This window comes from Ranitomeya imitator, chromosome 6 (genome assembly GCF_032444005.1).
Source record: "Ranitomeya imitator isolate aRanImi1 chromosome 6, aRanImi1.pri, whole genome shotgun sequence".
Lineage (NCBI taxonomy): Eukaryota > Metazoa > Chordata > Amphibia > Anura > Dendrobatidae > Ranitomeya > Ranitomeya imitator.
Window position 1 is genome coordinate 452,879,066 of NC_091287.1, and position 22,438 is coordinate 452,901,503.

A 22,438-nucleotide genomic window follows, 5' to 3' on the forward strand; every position below is an offset into this window, starting at 1 on the left:
TTGAGGCTTTGAGCACACACTTCTTCAGTGAGAAACCCACCAAAATAATGCCTCGCTATTAGATGAGAGTAACCTCAGACTTACTACTCAGAAGTAGTGATGAGCGAACGTGATCGGATAAGGTGTTATCGGAGAGTGCTTGGAGATTATACGGGTGTCTTCGGCGTGCTCGAAAAATATGTTCGAATCCCTACGGCTGCATGTCTCACAACAGTTTGACAGCCACAACACATGGAGGGATTTCCTGTTTGTTAGGCAATCCCTGAATGTATTGTGGCTATGGAATAGCCATAAAACATGTAGGTGAGGGGACTCAAACATATTATTTGAGCACGCCAAAGTCACTCAGTTAGCACGCGAGCATGGTCGGATTACACTTTATCTGTTCACATTCGATCATCACTACTCAGAATATATCTTTAAAAGGTCTGACTCACATCATCACACTTGGCAATAGTATATGGGTGCTGGTTGGACTGGAGAATATATGCCTATGACGCTGTTGAGTTCAGCTCGAGAAAATCGGGCCGGTACTTGACTGTTACACTGAATTTGTGAATGTGGCTTTAGCCCATCTCATCCATCTGCCATTGGCTTGTACTGGCTAAACAGGCTTCATAATGTCCATGAAAATAGGCAACTTTGTAATATATCTTATGGGATAAATCTGGTTCTTTCTCTTCCAGAATTCACCATTCATTATCAAAATTCTCAATTCTGAGGTAAAATCTGTATTCAGTGAAGACAGACTTTCCCATTGCTGAGATAGGAGACGGTGGCTGCTACAGATATAATTCTCTGTAGAAGGGAGGAGCTAGACACAGAGCTCCTCCTCCCTCCTCCCATCTACATAGAATCTTATCAGTAGCAGCTGCCATCTCCTATATAGATGGGAGGAGCTAGAGACAGAGCTCCTCCCTTCTATCTAATCAGTAGCAGCTGCCATCTCCTACAGTATATAGATGGGAGGAGCTAGAGACAGGGCTCCTCCTTTCTATGTAATCAGTAGCAGCCACAATCTCCTATATCGATGGGAGTAGCTAGAGACAGGGCGCCTCCCTTCTATCTAATCAGTAAAAGCTGCCATCTCTTATATAGATGGGAGGAGCTAGAGACAGGGCTCCTCCCTTCTATGTAATCAGTAGCAGCCACCTTCTCCTATAATGATGGGAGGAGCTAGAGACAGGGCTCCTCCCTTCTATATAATCAGTAGCAGCAACCATCTCCTATATCGATGGGAGTAGCTAGAGACAGCGCTCCTCTCTTCTATCTAATTAGTAGCAGCCACCATATCCTATATGGATGGTAGGAGCTAGAGACAGAGCTCCTCCCTCCTACATAGAATCTTATCACCTGAAGACACAAAAGAGCACAGTGAGGTCAAAAATACTCTGTTGTAAAAAAAAATCACAGTAATAAGCAAGTACTAGTCAAAAGATGGAAAAAAACAGTGTATTTAGTTGATACTTTTTTTGCAAAAAAATGTATACTAAGCTACTCCACCAATCGTCAAGGTATACCCATATAGAGCAGTCCTACCTAATGTATATAATCCCTATCTGATGTATTTAAAAACCTGATCATCTGTATAGTACCTGTATAAGCAGGGTTCAGAGACGGAATAGCCATGTGGACATGCTGGATGAAACAGCTTTGATGCAAATGACCCATAAGGAGTGGTGGACTCCCTAGTCTTGTAGAAACAAGAGAACAATTACAGAACCAGAAACACATGGGCTACTTGCACAATGAACAAGTCTGTAGGAACCTGTTCACACACCACCAAGAAACTTGAAGACACAAAAGAGCACAGTGAGGTCAAAAATACTCTGTTGTAAAAAAAAAGCTAGAGACAGAGCTCCTCCCTTCTATCTAATCAGTAGCAGCTGCCATCTCCTATATAGATGGGAGGAGCTAGAGACGGGGCTCCTCTCTTCTATCTAATCAGTAGCAGTTGCCATCTTCTATATAGATGGGAGGAGCTAGAGACGGGGCTCCTCTCTTCTATCTAATTAGTAGCAGCTGCCATATACTATATAGATGGGAGGAGCTAGAGACAGAGCTCCTCCCTCCTACACAGAATCTTATCAATAGTAGCCGCCATCTACAATATAGATGGGAGGAGCTAGAGACAGAGCTCCTTACCTTCTATCTAATCAGTAGCAGCTGCCATCTCCTATATAGATGGGAGGAGCTAGAGACAGGGCTCCTCTCTTCTATCTAATCAGTAGCAGCCGCCATATCCTATATAAATGGGAGGAGCTAGAGACAGAGCTCCTCCCTCCTACACAGTATCTTATCAATAGTAGCCGCCATCTACAATATAGATGGGAGGAGCTAGAGACAGAGCTCCTTCCTTCTATCTAATCAGTAGCAGCTGCCATCTCTTATATAGATGGGAGGAGCTAGAGACAGGGCTCCTCCCTTCTATGTAATCAGTAGCAGCCACCTTCTCCTATAATGATGGGAGGAGCTAGAGACAGGGCGCCTCTCTTCTATCTAATCAGTAACAGCTGCCATCTCTTATATAGATGGGAGGGGCTAGAGACAGGGCTCCTCCCTTCTATGTAATCAGTAGCAGCCACCTTCTCCTATAATGATGGGAGGAGCTAGAGACAGGGCGCCTCCCTTCTATCTAATCAGTAACAGCTGCCATCTCTTATATAGATGGGAGGAGCTAGAGACAGGGCTCCTCCCTTCTATGTAATCAGTAGCAGCCACCTTCTCCTATATCGATGGGAGTAGCTAGAGACAGCGCTCCTCTCTTCTGTCTAATCAGTAGCAGCCGCCATATCCTATATGGATGGGAGGGGCTAGAGACAGAGCTCCTCCCTCCTACATAGAATCTTATCACCTGAAGACACAAAAGAGCACAGTGAGGTCAAAAATACTCTGTTGTAAAAAAAATCACAGTAATAAGCAAGTACTAGTCAAAAGATGGAAAAAAACAGGGTATTTAGTTGATACTTTTTTTGCAAAAAAATGTATACTAAGCTGCTCCACCAATCATGAAGGTATACCCATATAGAGCAGTCCTACCTAATGTATATAATCCCTATCTGATGTATTTAAAAACCTGATCATCTGTATAGTACCTGTATAAGCAGGGTTCAGAGACGGAATAGCCATGTGGACATGCTGGATGAAACAGCTTTGATGCAAATGACCCATAAGGAGTGGTGGACTCCCTAGTCTTGTAGAAACAAGAGAACAATTACAGAACCAGAAACACATGGGCTACTTGCACAATGAACAAGTCTGTAGGAACCTGTTCACACACCACCAAGAAACTTGAAGACACAAAAGAGCACAGTGAGGTCAAAAATACTCTGTTGTAAAAAAAAAGCTAGAGACAGAGCTTCTCCCTTCTATCTAATCAGTAGAAGCTGCCATCTCCTATATAGATGGGAGGAGCTAGAGACGGGGCTCCTCTCTTCTATCTAATCAGTAGCAGTTGCCATCTTTTATATAGATGGGAGGAGCTAGAGACGGGGCTCCTCTCTTCTATCTAATTAGTAGCAGCTGCCATATCCTATATAGATGGGAGGAGCTAGAGACAGAGCTCCTCCCTCCTACACAGAATCTTATCAATAGTAGCCGCCATCTACAATATAGATGGGAGGAGCTAGAGACAGAGCTCCTTACCTTCTATCTAATCAGTAGCAGCTGCCATCTCCTATATAGATGGGAGGAGCTAGAGACAGGGCTCCTCTCTTCTATCTAATCAGTAGCAGCCACCTTCTCCTATAATGATGGGAGGAGTGAGAGACAGAGCTCCTCCCTCCTACATAGAATCTTATCAGTAGCAGCCGCCATCTACAATATAGATGGGAGGAGCTAGAGACAGAGCTCCTCCCTTCTATCTAATCAGTGGTAGCCAGCTAGCCGCTATCTCCTATCTCAGAAATAGGAAAGTCTGTTTCCACTGAATACAAATTTTACCTCAGAAATGAGAATTTTGATAATAAGTGAGCATTTCTGGCAGAGAAAGAAGCAGATTTCACTGATAAGATATATTACGAAGTTGCTTATTTTCACTAGCACTATTGGTTTATGAATTAAACATTAAAATGACGGTTAGTCTTTAGCAACATCTTCGTAAAGCATTCATAAAAAAGAGGAAAGTTGATCCAGTACTTCGAATAAAATTCAAACCATGATGATGAATAAGGAGTATCACTTCAAAACGAGTCAACCAGGTCTTTGAATCTCTTTTCTTTTGGAACTTTCTCCTCGGATGATATATAATAATATAATAATATATATATATATAATTTCAGAATGTGGATTTTCTCTTGAATCATGTTTTTACTGATGGAATATTGATGGAATAAAAGTTTAGCATTTTATTCGAAGTGCTGGATCAACTTTCTTCTTTTTACGGACTGCCTTTCCTGTGAGCTGATCGCAATCTTTTTCTTTATATGTAAAGTCATGATGTATAATAAAACAGCGTAAAATTAGCAGAAACCAGTTTCAAAGGGGTTGGTAACAAAATGTACCAGTAAATCTAAACAAATTCATAGGCATTCTCCCTGCTAGGCACATTATACTCCTGGCAGGCTGACCAAAACTACCGGTATATGCTTATGCTTTCAGTTTTCATAACACTCATAGTAATACACCAGATGTTATCAGATCATCCTGCCAGAAACGTCTTAACATAAAGATGCTGAAGAGCAGAAAGGCAGGTGTGTGCATAATATCCCTATGTAGTATGTTACACCAGGGCCATGATTTGCATACATAGTATAGCCATAAAACGGTCTGTGGCCATTCTATTGTAGGACATTGTCTGGGATGAATTGTACATATTTAGGGATGCGCTGGAAACATTCCGTCATCTTAAAGGGGCAGTACGCCCTTAAGATTTTCAATGCAATTGAATCGGAATTAAGCTGCAGTTTTCATCAACGGCCACTAAACAGTGCATGGAGCTGTGCTGTCGCCACTCACTGTTTGTGTTCTACCAGCCTAAGAGCTGCAGACAGCTGATTGGTGGGGAGCAAAGGTTGTGGGACCCCCACCAATTTAATATTGATTATCTATACTAGGGACTGTTCATCAATATAAGGCCAGACAACTCTTTAATTTAACTGTGAGGTTAAAGTAGTCTCTGGTATAGAAAATCCATTTTCATGCATCACAATCAGTAGTTACTGTAAATCTATTAGCCATAATGGAGAGCAACTGCATAAACCATTCCTCACTATGGAGTACCAGGAAAGTCTTTACATTACATACACTTTCAACAGGAACTTTATTTTTGATGCTAAAATGTAACTAGACACATTTTCCAAGGTTTCCCAGAGATTATTGCTAATAGCTGGGGGTTGCATGCAGACCATGTGATTGCCTTAGCATTAAAGGGAACCTATAGCCATGAAAATCCCGTCCAATCTGCAGGCATCTTGTTATACAGCAGGGGGAGATGAGTGGGTTGATATGCAGTTTTGTGAGAAAATATTCAGTATATCCATTGTTTTCATCATTTAATCCTCTGCTCTTTCGGGGATTTTTGGTCCAGTGGGAGGTCCTATCAGAGACTGACAGCTGTCTCAGTATTCACTCCTACAAAGGAAACTGTCAATCACTGATAGGACCGCCTACTTGACCAAACATTCCAGAAAGAGCAGAGGATTAAATGATGAAAACGGGTTATACTGAATCTTTTCTCATGAAACTAAATATGAACCCACTCAGCTTCCCGGCTCCATAATTTGGTGCTTGCATATTGGACTGCATTTTCATGGAGACTGGTTCCCTTTAAAGATCCCTTCTAATAAAAACAGATTGTCCAAAGTGAAAAGTCCCTTTCACAGATGAGTAAATTCTGATGGACTATGTATTCTTATAAAGGATCAGTGAATATTGAATTTTTGCATTGCTTCCATGGATAGGTGACTTTAGAGTTCTAGTCCTCTTTCTCTCTGAACAGAGTAGGTGCATATTTATATTCCCCGGGGAGCTTTGCGTGGCCTATAAGTCTCCTTAACACTGACATAGCATTCTCCACAAGAAACAACAAATATTGCCATTTGGACTCTCTATAAGCGATTTGGACACATTATAGTTACCCGCTTTACTTCCAATCTTAATCTAATGTATAGTATATGTAATATAATGATTTTAAGTAAATATTTCCCAAGGATTTCAGAAGACCCTGCATTACATTATCTTTAATTGGCCATAGTTGTGCCAGGCTGGATATAACATCATGTAGCCCCAAGATCTTACATTATAAGCTCAGTGAACTCTTATGAATAAACTTACTCAATTCTTTGCTGCTTTCAGCGTATCTACTGTCAACCTGCTTCCATTTTAAATGTTCATCTCAAGTTATGATGTACAAAGTTATATAAAAGTTACAAACTTTGGGTAATCCATATCTGTTAGTTACTATTACGTTAACATTGGCTGTTTGGTGTTTTCCAGCTATCTTCTCTTGGAGCACAGCTATGTATAAGGGTCGGGGACAATAGTTCACCTGGGAGTCGAACTCACAATGCATTAGAGGTTAAAGGGAATCTTTCATCCCGAAAATCGTATATGAGCTAAGGCCACCGGCATCAGGGGCTTATCTACAGCATTCTGTAATGCTGTAGATGAGCCCCAGAAGTAACCTGAAAGGTAAGAAAAACAGGTTACATTATACTCACCCAGGGGCGGTCCCGCTGCGGTCCGGGTCCGATGGGCGTCGCGGTCCGGCTCCGGCTCCTCCTAGCTTCATACAATTACGTCCTCTTCTGGTCTTCCTGCCGAGGCCCCGGTGCAGGCGTACTTTGTCTGCCCTGCCCTGTTGAGGGCAGTGCAAAGTACTGCAGTTCGCATGCGCCGGGCCTCTCTGACCTTTCCTGGCGCCTGCGCACTGCAGTACTTTGCTCTGCCCTCAACAGGGCAGACAAAGTACGCCTGCGCGGGAGCCATGGCGTGAAGACCAGAAGAGCACGTCATCGTATGAAGATGGGAGGCGCTGGAACCGGACTGCGACGTCCATCGGACCAGGACCGCAGTGGGACTGCTCCTGGGTGAGTATAATATAACCTGTTTTTCTTATCTTTCAGGATACATCAGGGGCTTATCTACAGCATTACGGAATGCTGTAGATAAGCCCCTGATGCCGGTGGCCTTAGCTCATATATGATTTTTGGGGTGACAGATTCCCTTTAATTTCTCTATTCCCTAATAGAGGCAGCATAAAGTAGTAACAGACCCCCATATATTAGACTATGTATATAAATTTTATCAACAAATCATCATATATCATAAATTACCAACAGAGCAACACTAACTAAGCAGGCACAGAAAGGAGGTCCAAGTAACAGAATGTACTGTCAAAGCTCACATACTGTGCCTTATTCAGTATTCAGCCCCCTGGAACTTTTCAACTTTTTCCCACATATCATGCTTCAAACATAAAGATACCAACTGTAAATTTTTGGTGAAGAATCAACAACAAGTGGAACAGAATTGTGAAGTTGAACAAAATAATCTATTGGTTATTTTAAATTTTTGTGGAAATTCAAAAGCTGAAAAGTGGGGCATGCAATATTATTCGGCCCCTTTAAAGGGACACTGTCACCTGAATTTGGAGGGAACACTCTTCAGCCATGGAGGCGAGGTTTTTGGGTTTTTGATTCACCCTTTCCTTACCCGCTGGCTGCATGCCGGCTGCAATATTGGATTGAAGTTCATTCTCTGTCCTCCACAGTACACGCCTGCGCAAGGCAAGATTGCGCCACCTTTTGCTGTGATTACAGCTGCAAGTCACTTGGGGTAGGTCTCTATCAGTTTTGTACATCGAAAGACTGAAATTCTTGCCCATTCTTCCTTGGCAAACAGCTCGAGCTTAGTGAGGTTTGATGGAGATTGTTTGTGAACAGCAGTTTTCAGCTCTTTCCACAGATTCTCGATTGGATTGAGGTCTGGACTCTGACTTGGCCATTCTAACACCTGGATACGTTTATTTGTGAACCATTCCATTGTAGATTTTGCTTTATGTTTGGGATCATTGTCTTGTTGGAAGACAAATCTCCGTCCCAGCTCAGGTCTTTTGCAGACTCCAACAGGTTTTCTTCAAGAATGGTCCTGTATTTGGCTCCATCCATCTTCCCATCAATTTTAACCATCTTCCCTGCTGAAGAAAAGCAGGCCCAAACCATGATGCTGCCACCACCATGTTTGACAGTGGGGATGGTGTGTTCAGGGTGATGAGCTGTGTTACCTTTACGCCAAACATATCGTTTGGCATTGTTGCGAAAAAGTTTGATTTTGGTTTCATCTGACCAGAGGACCTTCTTCCACATGTTTGGTGTCTCTCCCAGGTGGCTTGTTGCAAACTTTAAATTACACTTTTTATGGATATCTTTGAGAAATCTCTTTCTTCTTGCCACTCTTCCATAAAGGCCAGATTTGTGCAGCGTATGACTGATTGTTGTCCTATGGACAGACTGTCCCACCTCAGCTCTAGATCTCTGCAGTTCATCCAGAGTGATCATGGGCCTCTTGCCTGCATCTCCGATCAGTCTTCTCCTTGTTTGAGATGATAGTTCAGCGGGACGGCCAGGTCTTGGTAGATTTGCAGTGGTATGATACTCCTTCCATTTCAATATGATCGCTTGCACAGTGCTCCTTGGGATGTTTAAAGTTTTGGAAATATTTTTGTATCCAAATCCAGCTTTACACTTCTCCACAACAGTATAATGGACCTGCCTGTTGTGTTCCTTGGTCTTCATGATGCTCTCTGTGCTTCAAACAGAAGCCCGGGGACTATCACAGAGCAGGTGCATATATACGGAGACTTGATTACACACAGGGGAATTATTTTTATCATCTTTAGGCATTTAGGACAACATTGGATCATTCAGAGATCCACAATCCAGAGATCCACAATGAACTTCTGGAGTGAGTTTGCTGCACTGGAAGTAAAGGGGCCAAATAATATTGCACGCCCCACTTTTCAGTTTTTGAATTTCCCAAAAAATTTAAAATAACCAATACATTTTGTTCAACTTCACAATTGTGTTCCACTTGTTGATTCTTCACCAAAAATTTACTTATGTTTGAAGCATGATATGTGGGAAAAGGTTGAAAAGTTCCAGGGGCCAAATACTTTCGCAAGGCACTGTATACGACTGAGCAAGAAACTTGTTTTAGTGTAAAACAAGTAAATGCATGCACAATATAGCTGAAATAATGCACACTGAAACACAAGAGTAAGTCAGAGCTGCCACTCTATTACCCCGGTTAGGGGAAATTTTCCTCTTATGAGGGAGAGGATGTCAAAACGAAAGGAAGTGTAAGTGGCAAAGGCAATATAAAGTGCATGAACTACATAACATGCATAAGTAATGTCGTGTAATAAAGGGCATATAGTATAACATTACTTACAAGTATAATTAGTGACCAGATACCCAGGCCTGCCGCCCCTACGCGTGTTTCGCCTTAACGTCATCAGGAGGCGTGACCAGAGTAATGGAGTGGCAGCTCTGAGTTACTCTTGTGTTTCAGTGAACATTTACTTGTTCTACACTAAAATAAGTTTCTTGCTCAGTCATATATGTGAGCTTTGACAGTACATTCTGTTACTTGGACCCCCTTTTTGTGCCTGCTTAGTTAGTGTTGCTTTGTTACCAATCTCATTTTCCAGGGAAATCTTGGTGTCTAATACAATGAAACAGGTTACAGCCATTCATTGATATTTACCAATAATAGTCATTACCTTGGATATCACATCTTGCATTTCATTCCTTGGATAGTAAGTCCCATCATCGTAACGAAATCTATACAACATCTGCTCCGATTTAAACTGGTGTTTATCTGTCACTAAAAAAGAAGACATTTTTCATATTAGCAGGTCTTGAACTTATCCTAGTGAATACTGTGACTATGTTTGTACCCCCTGGTGTTTCTGCATCTACCCAAAATCCTAAAGTAAAGGTAAGATGGATCCCAAGCAATCTGAACATTTCCTCCTGTTCTTGTTGTTTCTCACTTTTGGAATGAAGTACTAAAAATTATGTTTCTTAAAGGGAAATCACGCAATCTAGGATCAAAATCTCTGTTCAAAATCTTCCAGTCTAGGATCCTACGTCCATGGTGTAGTATGCGTCAATGACAGATTTAGCACCAGATTGTTGAAATTACACAGATGAGGGACTTGGATTGCTGGGAAAGTACATTAAATGCACTGGCTTAATGGGATTCCACAGGATTTATATTTTGATGATCTCACCTTGGGATAGGTCATCAATATATGATTGTTCAAGGGAATCTGTCAGTAGTGTTTTGCTTTGTTACCTGAGGACAAAATGAGGAAGGGGCTGAGACACAGAGTTCATGGTGCATCACTTATTAGGCTGTGTACTGTTGTTTCCATACAGTTAATATTTTATCAGCAGGAGATTATCACCGCCAGACTAAGCAAAGGGGGAGCTGCATTTTAAGTGTGGGCCTGCATATAAGTATATAGTTAAACACAATATGATAGTGACATGGAGGCGGGGAGGATCAGGACTCAGAAGTAGGCAGTTGGGCAACAGTTAGAAGAAGCGGAAGAGGTTAATCTTCCAGGGAGCTCAGTCCTGGTCTGGCACAATCTAGTAAATATGCCTGTTTGGCTGATATTAGGAATGCAAGCCCAGGACTGGAATCACTACAGCACGACATTGCTCCTAGCAACAAGGAAAATGGCTACTGTAGGAAGGAGGGAAAAAGGAGTGCAGCAAAGGCCAGATAGATGATGATGGTAGAGGACTTTATAATTAGGCGGACAGACAGAGTCATCTTCTGTTGAGACAGTGAATGTCGAACAGTGTGTTGGATAGACAGTTTGCTGGGAGAGGCTGGGGAAAGCCCAGCGGTCACAGTACGCACTGGTATCACTTAGAGTTAGGTGGAAGGTCGATAAAAATGATTACAGGGAACTTTGAGAGAAGCTGAAGGCCAGGATCTCGAAAGTAGTGTTTTCAGAAATACTGCCGATGCCACGAACAACACTAGAAAGACAGTGGGAGCTTAGGGAGATAAATCAGCAGCTTAGAAATTGGTGACTTGGTGCATGAAAGAAGGGTTTGGGCTCATGGAGAACTGGGGCAACTTCTCTGTTGGTTACAGGCTCTACAGTTGGGACTGGCTGCATCTCAATGGGGTGGGATGAGTGCAGCTGTGCTGGGGAAAAATGGTCAGATTGATGGAGGAGCTTTTAAACCAGGATCTGGGGAGGTAGAGTAGTTGTGCAAATAAGGGGATTGATAGAGTAGACCAAAGGTACCGTCACACATAGCGACGCTGCAGCGATACCGACAACGATCCGGATCGCTGCAGCGTCGCTGTTTGGTCGCTGGAGAGCTGTCACACAGACAGCTCTCCAGCGACCAACGATCCCGAGGTCCCCGGTAAACAGGGTAAACATCGGGTAACTAAGCGCAGGGCCGCGCTTAGTAACCCGATGTTTACCCTGGTTACCATCCTAAAAAGTAAAAAAACAAACGCTACATACTTACCTTCTGCTGTCTGTCCTCGGCGCTCTGCTTCTCTGGTCTGGCTGTGAGCGCCGGGCAGCCAGAAAGCAGAGCGATGACGTCACCGCTCTGCTTTCCGGCTGACCGACGCTCACAGCCAGAGCAGGAGGAGAGCAGAGCACAGCGCTGGAGGACAGACGGCTGTAGGAAAGTATGTAGTGTTTGTTTTTTTACTTTTAGGATGGTAACCAGGGTAAACATCGGGTTACTAAGCGCGGCCCTGCGCTTAGTTACCCGATGTTTACCCTGGTTACCAGCAAAGACATCGCTGAATCGGTGTCACACACGCCGATTCAGCGATGTCTACGGGGAGTCCAGCGACGAAATAAAGTTCTGGACTTTCTTCCCCGACCAGCGATCTCCCAGCAGGGGCCTGATCGCTGCTGCCTGTCACACTGGACGATATCGCTAGCGAGGACGCTGCAACGTCACGGATCGCTAGCGATATCGTCTAGTGTGACAGTACCTCAAGAGAGTGAGACAGTAGGGGTCAATGAAGATTTAGGGGAGCTAAGACACACAACTAAAGTAGGGAGGTGAGAAGTAATAAATGTGCTAATAGGATTACAAGTCTACTGGCAAATGCAAGAAGTCTTGCAAACAAAATTAATGAATTGGAGACTCTTAAGGTACCGTCACACTCAGCGACGCTGCAGCGATATAGACAACGAGCCGATCGCTGTTTAGGTCGCTGTAGAGACGTCAAACACAGCAGCTCCAGAACGATGCAGGAGCGATCCAGTGACGTAATAGCGATTAACTTATCGTTCTTGCTGGTTGTTCGCTCCATGTAAAACATTGCAGGCATCGTTGATTTTGATGTCAAACATGACGAATCACGCCGACCTGACGACCAAATAAAGTTCCGGACTTCTAGCTCCGACCAGCGATGTCACAGCAGGATCCAGATCGCTGCTGCGTGTCAAACACAACGAGATCGCTATCCAGGACGCTGCAACGTCACGGATCGTTGTCGTTCTCATTGCAAAGTAGCCACAGATTACGATGTGGTCATTACGGAAACCGGGCTAGATGAAAGCCATGACTGAATGACAAGCGTAGAGGGTTACACTACATTAATAAAGAACAGGAAAGACAGTAAAGGTGAATGGGGTGTATAATTGTTAAATCCAACTGAAAAATTGTGCTCCATGCTGACATTGGGGGAGCTGCAAAAATGTAATGTCTGTGTTGGTAAATGTACATGAGGACGGCAATAAAGGAAAGCTGCTAATGCTAATACATCTTTGCTACAAACCTTCTAATATAGCGGAACAGGTAGAAGAGGAAATACTGCAGAAAATTAAAAAAGCAGCAACTATTACTAGGGTCCTAATGATCGGGGATATTAAACATCCAGACATTCAGTGGGATATAGAATCTTCTGGTTGTGCTGAAATCTGAAAGTTCTTATCCACAATTCAGGACTATCATCTCTCTGAGCTTGTAGATGAACCAACCAGGGGAGATAATCTACTGGATCTGGTGCTGTCAAATATACTAGATATAATTTTTGATCTACAGGTCAGGGAGCATTTGGAAAGCAGTGATCATAATATTGCAAGTTTCAATGTGATATTATATAAAACATTTCAAAGGGGAAATGCAAAAACCTGCAACTTTAGGAAAGCTGACTTTAACAAATTAAGGGAAGAGCTTAATCGTGTAGACTGGGATCATGTCATGGTAACTGGGGATACCGAACATAAATGAGGCATATTTAAGGAAATACTACTAGAAACCTGTAGAAAGCTAGAAAGCTTATACCCTATGGTAATAAAATGTAGAGGAATAAAAATGAATTATTACGGATAAAAAAGACAGTACAAAATTTAATAAGACAAAAACAAAAGGCATTCAAAATCTTGAAGCCAAGAATGCAGAAATACCATTACAGGAATATAAATAAGAAATGTAAAAAGGAAATCAAGCTAACAAAATTAGTTACTGAAACGTAAATCGCCAGCGACATTAACCCCTTCAAGTCGCGGCCCTTTTTCATTTTTGCGTTTTCGTTTTTCACTTCCCTCCTTCCATGAGCCATAACTTTTTTATTTTTCCGTCAATATGGTCATGTGAGGGCTTATTTTTTGCGGGACAAGTTGTACTTTTGAACGACACCATTGGTTTTACCATGCCTTTTACTAGAAAACGGGAAAAAAATTCCAAGTGCGGTGAAATTGCAAAAAAAGTGCAATCCCACACTTGTTTTTTGTTTGGCTTTTTTGCTAGGTTCACTAAATGCTAAAACTAACCTGACATTATGATTCTCCAGGTCATTACGAGTTCATAGACACCTAACATGACTAGGTTATTTTTTATCCAAGTGGTGATAAAAAATTCCAAACTTTGCTTAAAAAAAAAAGTGCCATTTTCCGATACCCGTAACGTCTCCATTTTTCGTGATCTAGGGTCGGGTGAGGGCTTATTTTTTGCGTGCCGAACTGATGTTTTTAATGATACCATTTTCGCGCAGATACATTCTTTTGATCGCCCGTTATTGCATTTTAATGCAATGTCGCGGCGACCAAAAAAAAGTAATTCTGGCGTTTCGGATTTTTTTCTCGCTACGCCGTTTAGCGATCAGGTTAATGCTTTTTTTTAATTGATAGATCGGGCGATTCTGAACACGGCGATACCAAATATGTGTATGTTTGATTTTTTTTATTGTTTTATTTAGGATGGGGCGAAAGGGGGGTGATTTAAACCTTTATATTTTTTATATTTTTTTCATATTTTTAAAAACTTTTTTTTTTACTTGTGCCATGCTTCAATAGCCTCCATGGGAGGCTAGAAGCTGGCATAGCCTGATCGGCTCTGCTACATAGCAGTGATCATCAGATCGCTGCTATGCAGCAGAAATGCAGGTGTGCTGTGAGCGCCGACCACAGGGGGGCGCTCACAGCAGGCCTGCATCAGTAACCATAGAGGTCTCAAGGACCTCTATGGTTACCTTCCTGATGCATCGCCGACCCCCGATCATGTGACGGGGTCGGCGATGACGTCATTTCCGGCCGCCCGGCCGGATGCGGTGGTTAAATGCCACTATCTGTGTTTGACAGCGGCATTTAACAGGTTAATAGCGGCGGGTGAATAGCGATTTCACCCGCCGCTATTGCGCGCACATGTCAGCTGTACAAAACAGCTGACATTTCGCGACTTTGATGCGGGCTCACCGCCGGAGCCCACATCAAAGGGGGTGACACGGCATGCGCAGTACTAGTACGGCGCATGTCATGAAGGGGTTAAAATAAATCCCCCAAAATGTTATAAATACATCAATGCCATAAAGAAAAGAAATTAATGATTTCGGCCTCTTAAAACAAAATAATAACAAATATAGAGAACAAAGAAAAGGCTGAGATATTAAACAGGCACTTTTCATCTGCATTTACCAATGGACTGACTGTTTCAGGGATCATTTAACAAGGCAAAAATCAAAGTTCATCACCTGATAGAACTAGTTTAAAGGTACCGTTACACTAAACGACTTACCAACGATCACGACCAGCGATACGACCTGGCCGTGATCATTGGTAAGTCGTTGTGTGGTCACTGGGAAGCTGTCACACAGACAGCTCTCTCCAGCAACCAATGATCAGGGGAAAGACTTCGGCATTGTTGAAACTGTCTTCAACGATGCCGAAGTCCCCGGGTAACCAGGGTAAATATCGGGTTACTAAGCGCAGGGACGCGCTTAGTAACCCGATATTTACCCTGGTTACCATTGTAAAAGTAAAAAAAAAAAAAACACTACATACTCACATTCCGATGTCTGTCATGTTCCCCGGCGTCAGCTTCTCGCACTGACTGTGTCAGCGCCGGCCGGCCGTAAAGCAGAGCACAGCGGTGACGTCTCGCGAGATGATGACGTAGCAGTCATCGCAATGCATGGAGCGGTCACTGACGCGTTGCGAGGAGCGGTAAAGGCCTGTTCTGGATCCGACAGGCCGACGGATGGTGAGTATATAACTATTTTTTATTTTTTTAATAAAAAGTAAAAAGTTGGTCACACAGGGTTAATAGCAGCGGTAACGGAGTGCGTTACACCGCGGCATAACGCAGTCCGTTAATGCTGCCATTAACCCTGTGTGAGCGCTGACTAGAGGGGAGTATGGAGCAGGCACTGGCTGCGGGGAGTAAGGAGTGGCCATTTTGCCGCCGGACTGTGCCCGTCGCTGATTGGTCGTGGCTGTTTTGCCGTGACCAGTCAGCGACTTGGGATTTCCATTACAGACAGACGAAATGACCCTTAGACAATTATATAGTAGATAGGTCATGAGTTTCTGAACAGTGGGGGGTCTCACACCTGGTAACTCTACCGAACAGCTTTTTATAGCTCCTGTTCTGATGATAAAGCATTGTTATGTAAGCCCTAAACAAATCCTTTAAGATATACCGTACTTTATTATGAGGCCATATTAATAAATAGATGGCTACTGTATTTTAGATTTTTTTCACTGGTGCCCTAATTTGTTTAGATACTTAAAGGTGTTGAAAAAACAGCAAAACACGGCAGAGGTTCTTACCTGCCTAGGCCTCCAAACAAATGCACTAACAGGATGCAGTGGACCCATGTGGTAAAATAGAAACACAGGTGCAGCATAACCGATGACGCAGCCACTCACCAGCTACCAAACTAATGGGGGGGGTGGCTGCTTGGCACATAGCTGCACATAAAAACTTGTATGTGGCGCTGTTCACACAATGGAGATGCACAGCATCCAGGCAGGCCTAGTATTAGATCAGGCGGGCCTGCCCAGCGCTATCCAAATGCACCCCATGTGCACAGACACCACAGTTTACAAGCAGAAAATGGGCCCAACTGCACCCCGAAAAAAAGTGCAAAAAACACATAAAAAAATATTATGTGAAGTATTGGTTTATATTCTGGCCAAAATACGCAAGCTCATAACCCACGTCAAGGGTCCTCAAGCTTATGAGTCCTATCTCTAAACAGCAAAAGCACAAAAAGAGGATTCAGAGATCCTCCAAAAATTAGAAAAAACAGCAAAACACGGCAGAGGTTCTTACCTGCCTAGGCCTCCAAACAAATGCACTAACAGGATGCAGTGGACCCATGTGGGTCCACTGCATCCTGTTAGTGCATTTGTTTGGAGGCCTAGGCAGGTAAGAACCTCTGCCGTGTTTTGCTGTTTTTTCTAATTTTTGGAGGATCTCTGAATCCTCTTTTTATACTTAAAGGTGTTGCTTGACATTAGAATAACATGGCTTCTTCCATCCAGTAACAATTCTCGTTTGTAGTTTGTGTCTAGCGTAGTAGCACATGTCCACTGAAGTGAATAGAAGGGAACTGCAATATCAAATACAACCTGATGACAAATGTGGCACTGTTTCTGTTGTTTTTTTTTTATAGCAGCCATCCTGTACTAGCCATTGGAAACATATGGCATAAGCAGCAATTCCCTAACATATCGGTCTAGTATTCCATGGAAGTATCTAAAAAAGGAGTAAGATAGATGAAGAAATTCAAACTCCCCATGATTCCCTTACACTGTACAGATTTACTGCTGTACAATTCATTAATATTTTACATGGATAGATTTTGGAACCAGAAGTTCACTTAGGATCAGGAGCAGCAGTTCATCTAAGTCAAAACATCCACTTGGTGTCAGTCGACCGGCCGCCGTATAGGATTCCTGGGCAGGACACAGATTTTCTACTGATATACCGACTGCTGCAACAATGATATAACAAAAGAAAGCTGCTCACAACATGCTGACCTACATCCGCTATGAAATACTTTGATCGCTGGCAGTTATTTCTTCCAGCTGTTAATAGCATGTCATGTAGTGCAGCCTTCACCAAAACAAGGCTTTCTACATTAAAAAAGAATGACTTGCTGAAAAGGAGAGTACTAGAGAAATGATCAACGCATTTCACTCTAGAGTGTTCCGGGTTGTTGCCACCACTGTCTCTGATAGTACTAAAAATGGATTTGGCAAGTGAAAAAAGTTAATTTCTATTCATATGTGCAATGACCAGGTATTAATGGTACTATAAAAAGCAATAGTAATAATAATTAGTTTTAATAATTGTATTTTCAAAGATGGACATCTGCATCTGCGGTCTGTTTTTGGAAAGAAGCAAACAAGTGTTACCAATCTGGCTCAACTTAAAAAGGGTTTTCCACCTTCAGGGACAAATTTTTGTTCTTCCTAAACTACATGCAATTAGGGCTAAAAATACTTTGTGCAAATAGGTTTCATTAAAAATGATGCACCGTTTTCCTGCTATTACACTATTTCTTTCTCCAGAATGACTTAACAGGGTCAGCCACATTATTTATTAGATGTGTTGGGGACATGATTTTGGGACACTTACAGGTGTGTCTCACAAAATTAGAATATCATCAAAAAGTTAATTTATTCCAGTTCTTCAATGCAAAAACTTAAACTCATATATATAGAGTCATTACAAACAGAGTGATCTATTTCAAGTGTTTATTTCTGTTAATGTTGATGATTATGGCTTACAGCCAATGAAAACCCAAAAGTCAGTATCTCAGTAAATTAGAATAGTATATAACACCAGCTTGAAAAATGATTTTAATATCCGAAATGTTGGCTTACTGAAATGTATATTTAGTAAATGCACTCAATACTTGGTCGGGGCTCCTTTGGCATCAATGCGGCGTGGAATGGAGGCGATCAGCTTGTGGCACTGCTGAGGTGTTATGGAAGCCCAGGTTGCTTTGATAGCAGCCTTCAGCTTGTCTGCATTGTTGGGTCCGGTGTCTCTCATCTTCCTATTTACAATACCCCATACAATCTCTATGGGGTTAAGGTCAGACGAGTTTGCTGGCCAATCAAGCACAGTCATACTGTTATTTTTAAACCAGGTATTGGTACATTTGGCAGTGTGGACAGGTGCCAAGTCCTGCTAGAGAATGAAAGTTCCATCTCCAAAAAGCTTTTCAGCAGAGAGAAGCATGAAGTTCTCTAAAATGTAAAATTTCCTGGTAGACGGCTGCCCAGAAGGGGAAATATATATTACTAGCTGTACTACCTGGCTTCGCCCAGGTTAATAACTGCTGTTAGCAAAATAGAATGTGTTAACAAAAATTTATTCTGCACACAAAAACCACAAAACAAATAGATAGAAATGTAATTATTAAAAGGCAAAAACTAAGCTAATAGAAGCATTTCACAACATATATTTCGACACCAGAGATATTCCACCCAGATTTAATTAAATTGGCAAGTAATGTGAAGTAATCTTCTACTACTTATTCGAGAGCCTTTTGATAAACAACATTTTTAGTTTTTCCTTAAGGTGCAAAGGCGAACAGATTTTTGGCTGTTCCAACTCTTGATCAGGCCACATAAAGTTGACCATGAGAAAAGCATGGAGATTGTAAATCGATTCCAACTACTTTAAAGGACTGTCCCTGACCCTTGTTGATGGACATAGCAAATGCCAGTCGAACAGGAAACTGGAGGCGTTTAAAATGAAAAGGCAAATCAGATGGAATGAGAGGAATTGTTGGAATGAAAACATCTTCTCCCGTGGCGCATCCTTTCGAAATGGTTGCGTCAATTACATGTGGAAACAGGTTCTTAATCAAGAGTCTTGTTCCATTACACAGCATTGGTGGATCCACATATCTCAATAGCAGAATAGGTGCTCCAGGTTTTAGAAAGAGGTTGTGAGGAGGAAGTCTGTTATGATCAGGTGGCCTTGGAGCAGCATGAAAAGACCTTCGCTGAAGCAGTGGTAACTTTACTGACCGCAAACCCTGATCCTATCACCGCAACTAGAAGTAGCCGTGGGGTGTGCCTAACCAGACCTAGACACCTCGACACAGCCTAAGGACTAAATATCCCTAAAGATGGAAATAGGAAAACTCTCTTGCCTCAGAGTAGATCCCCAAAGGATAGGTAGCCCCCCACAAATAATGACTGTGAGTAGGAGAGGAAAAGACACACGCAGACAGAAAACAGGGATAAGCAAAGGAGGCCACTTCTACCTAGATAGGAAAGGATAGTACAGGATACTATGCGGTCAGCATAAAACACTACAAAATATCCACAGCAGAAAAATACAAAAACTCCACCACCTAACTAAAGATGTGGAGAGTATATCTGCGACTCCAGCGAGTCCAACTAGACTGAGAAAAACATCAGGCACAGTCTAGCAGGAACAAAATAGAAACAAGATAAGCACAGAAAATAAACACACAGCAGTGTGTCTAAAAAATGAAGCAAACACTTATCTTAGCTGAATTGGCAGCAAGCAGGAGAGGCCAGGCAGAGGACCAACACTTCCAAAGGAACATTGACTACTGGCAAGGACTAATGAGACCTGCACAGCTAAATACCCCAGTCAGAATTGCAATTAGCAGAAACACCTGTCCAAGACTGCTGCTCAGGAATAATTGCATTACCATCAACAACCACCGGAGGGAGCCCAAGAGCAGAATTCACAACAGAAGTCCTTGTGGCTCCGAGGAATTGAGGAACTCAGTTGGATATGGCTCTTGAGGAAGCAGCTGCTGTTCTCATGTGTGTCAGCCTTGTTTCTCGGTCTTCACATTTTTCATTGGCCCGTAATGCAGCTTTTCTTTTTGCATCAGCTGACATTCGTGCCATGGAATTCCTTTGCTTATGAGGCATTATTGTGGTAAAAATAGTCTGTAACTGGCAGTTTCTATATCTTCTCACATAGAGGTAATGTGACTGACATCAGCCTTTCCACCAACACACCCTAACTGACATGCTATTACCTCACACAAGCTTTGTTATACTGAGAATGTCCTTTGTTGCCTATATTAACCAATCAGAGCTCAGATTAATTAACTGTAGCAAAATAGAAGATAAGCTGTGATTGGTTGCTATTGGCACCCTGATAAATCCCCACCCAACAGGAAGCCCTCCCCCTGGCAGTTTATATTAGCTCACACATACACATAATAGACAGGTCATGAGACTGACAGCTGCCGTATTTCCTATATGGTATATTTGTTGCTCTTGTAGTTTGTCTGCTTATTAATCAGATTTTTATTTTTGAAGGATAATACCAGACTGTGTGTGTATTAGGGCGAGTTTCATGTGTCAAGTTGTGTGTATTGAGTTGCGTGTGGTGACATGCATGTAGCGACATTTGTGAGATGAGTTTTGTGTGGTGAAATGCGTGTAGCAACTTTTTGTGTGTCGCGTTGCATGTGACAGGTTAGTGTAGCAAGTTGTGTGCAGCAAGTTTTGCGCATAGCGAGTTTTGCACGTGGCGAGTTTTATGTGTGGTGCGTTTTGAGTATGTGCAAGTTTTGTGTGAGGCAACTTTTGCATGTGTTGCAACTTTTGTGCATGTGGCAATTTTTCTGAGTGTGCAAGTTTTGCGTATGGTGAGTTTTCCATGAGGTGAGTTTTGCGTGAGCCTAGTTTTGCATGTTGCGAGTTTTGCATGCGGCGAATTTTGCGCGTGGCGAGTTTTGAGCGGTGACTTTTGTGTTTCGACTTTATGTGGTGAGGTTGGTGTATGTGTGGTGAAATGTGTGCTGAGGGTGGTATATGTGTTCAAGCACGTGGTAGTGTGTGGCGCATTTTGTGTGTGTTCATATCCCCGTGTGTGGTGAGTGTCCCATGTCGGGGCCCAACCTTAGCAACTGTATGGTATATACTCTTTGGCGCCATCGCTCTCATTCTTTAAGTCCCCCTTGTTCACATCTGGCAGCTGTCAATTTGCCTCCAACACTTTTCCTTTCACTTTTTCCCCATTATGTATATAGGGGCAAAATTGTTTGGTGAATTGGAACGTGCGGGGTTAAAATTTTGCCTCACAACATAGCCTATGACGCTCTCGGGGTCCATCCAGACGCGTGACTGTGCAAAATTTTGTGGCTGTAGCTGCGACGGTGCAGATACCAATCCCGGACCTACACACACACACATACATACATAATACATACACACATACACACACATTCAGCTTTATATTATATATATATATATATATATATATATAAATATATATATATATATATACTAGATTGTGGCCCGATTCTAATGCATCGGGTATTCTAGAATATACATGTCCCCGTAGTATATGGACAATGATGATTCCAGAATTCGCGGCACACTGTGCCCGTCGCTGATTGGTCGAGGCAACCTTTATGACATCATCGTCGCCATGGCAACCATTATGACATCTATGTCAATACTGTGCCCGTCGCTGAATCAGAAACGTGAGATGTCTACGTCCTTTATGACATCATCGTCGCTGTGCCCGTTGCTGATTGGTCGAGGCCTGGCGGCCTCGACCAATCAGACGCGGGATTTCTACGTCCTTTATGACATCATTGTCGCTGTGCCCGTTGCTGATTATATATATATATATATATATATATATACATACAGTATATATATTGCCTAAAATACAATGAAAATACCTTTAGCCCTTTTGGAGATTATTTCATCTTCAAATTGCTTAACTGTTCACAATAACAGTAATTTTGAGCAGGACTGCCCAAACTTTATATATTGTGACAGGGTCACTGGCGGCATACATGAGGAGAGATGTGTAGCTAAGGTTGCTATCCTGCATGATGTGAAAGCTGTGGGTTTTCCTCCGGCATGATATGTGCTGACATCAATTCAGTCGCTATATGGGTCTGGCTTTCATGATGGGTAGGTCAGAGATAGGCGGGATGCCTACCCACCATATCTCCACCTCCAGGGTATGGCTGGAGGAAGATAAATGTCCATCCATTTTCTCAGTCTGTTGTTTGGAGGAAGGAAGCCTCCAGACTGAAGCTCCTGCAAGATCTTCGGTATATATTGTCCCAGAAAGCAGGAGCCATACTGGGAAAGACTGCAAATGGACTTTTTACGTTCATTTGAGCCAGAAAGGCTGTTTTTCTGTTACTAGTTTGGGCTTATTGGTTTATGATGCAATAA

At 42.5% G+C, this 22,438-nt stretch overlaps 1 protein-coding gene across 1 annotated transcript in view; it reads right to left on the reverse strand.

Annotated features, from left to right (window-relative positions):
* PREX2 (phosphatidylinositol-3,4,5-trisphosphate dependent Rac exchange factor 2) overlaps positions 1-22,438 on the reverse strand; it is a 762,305-nt gene that overhangs the window by 522,134 nt on the left and 217,733 nt on the right. Inside the window, exon 12 of the mRNA XM_069731466.1 lies at positions 9,722-9,825. Coding sequence (XP_069587567.1) covers positions 9,722-9,825 — 104 coding nt within the window. The remainder of the gene's footprint in view (positions 1-9,721; positions 9,826-22,438) is intronic.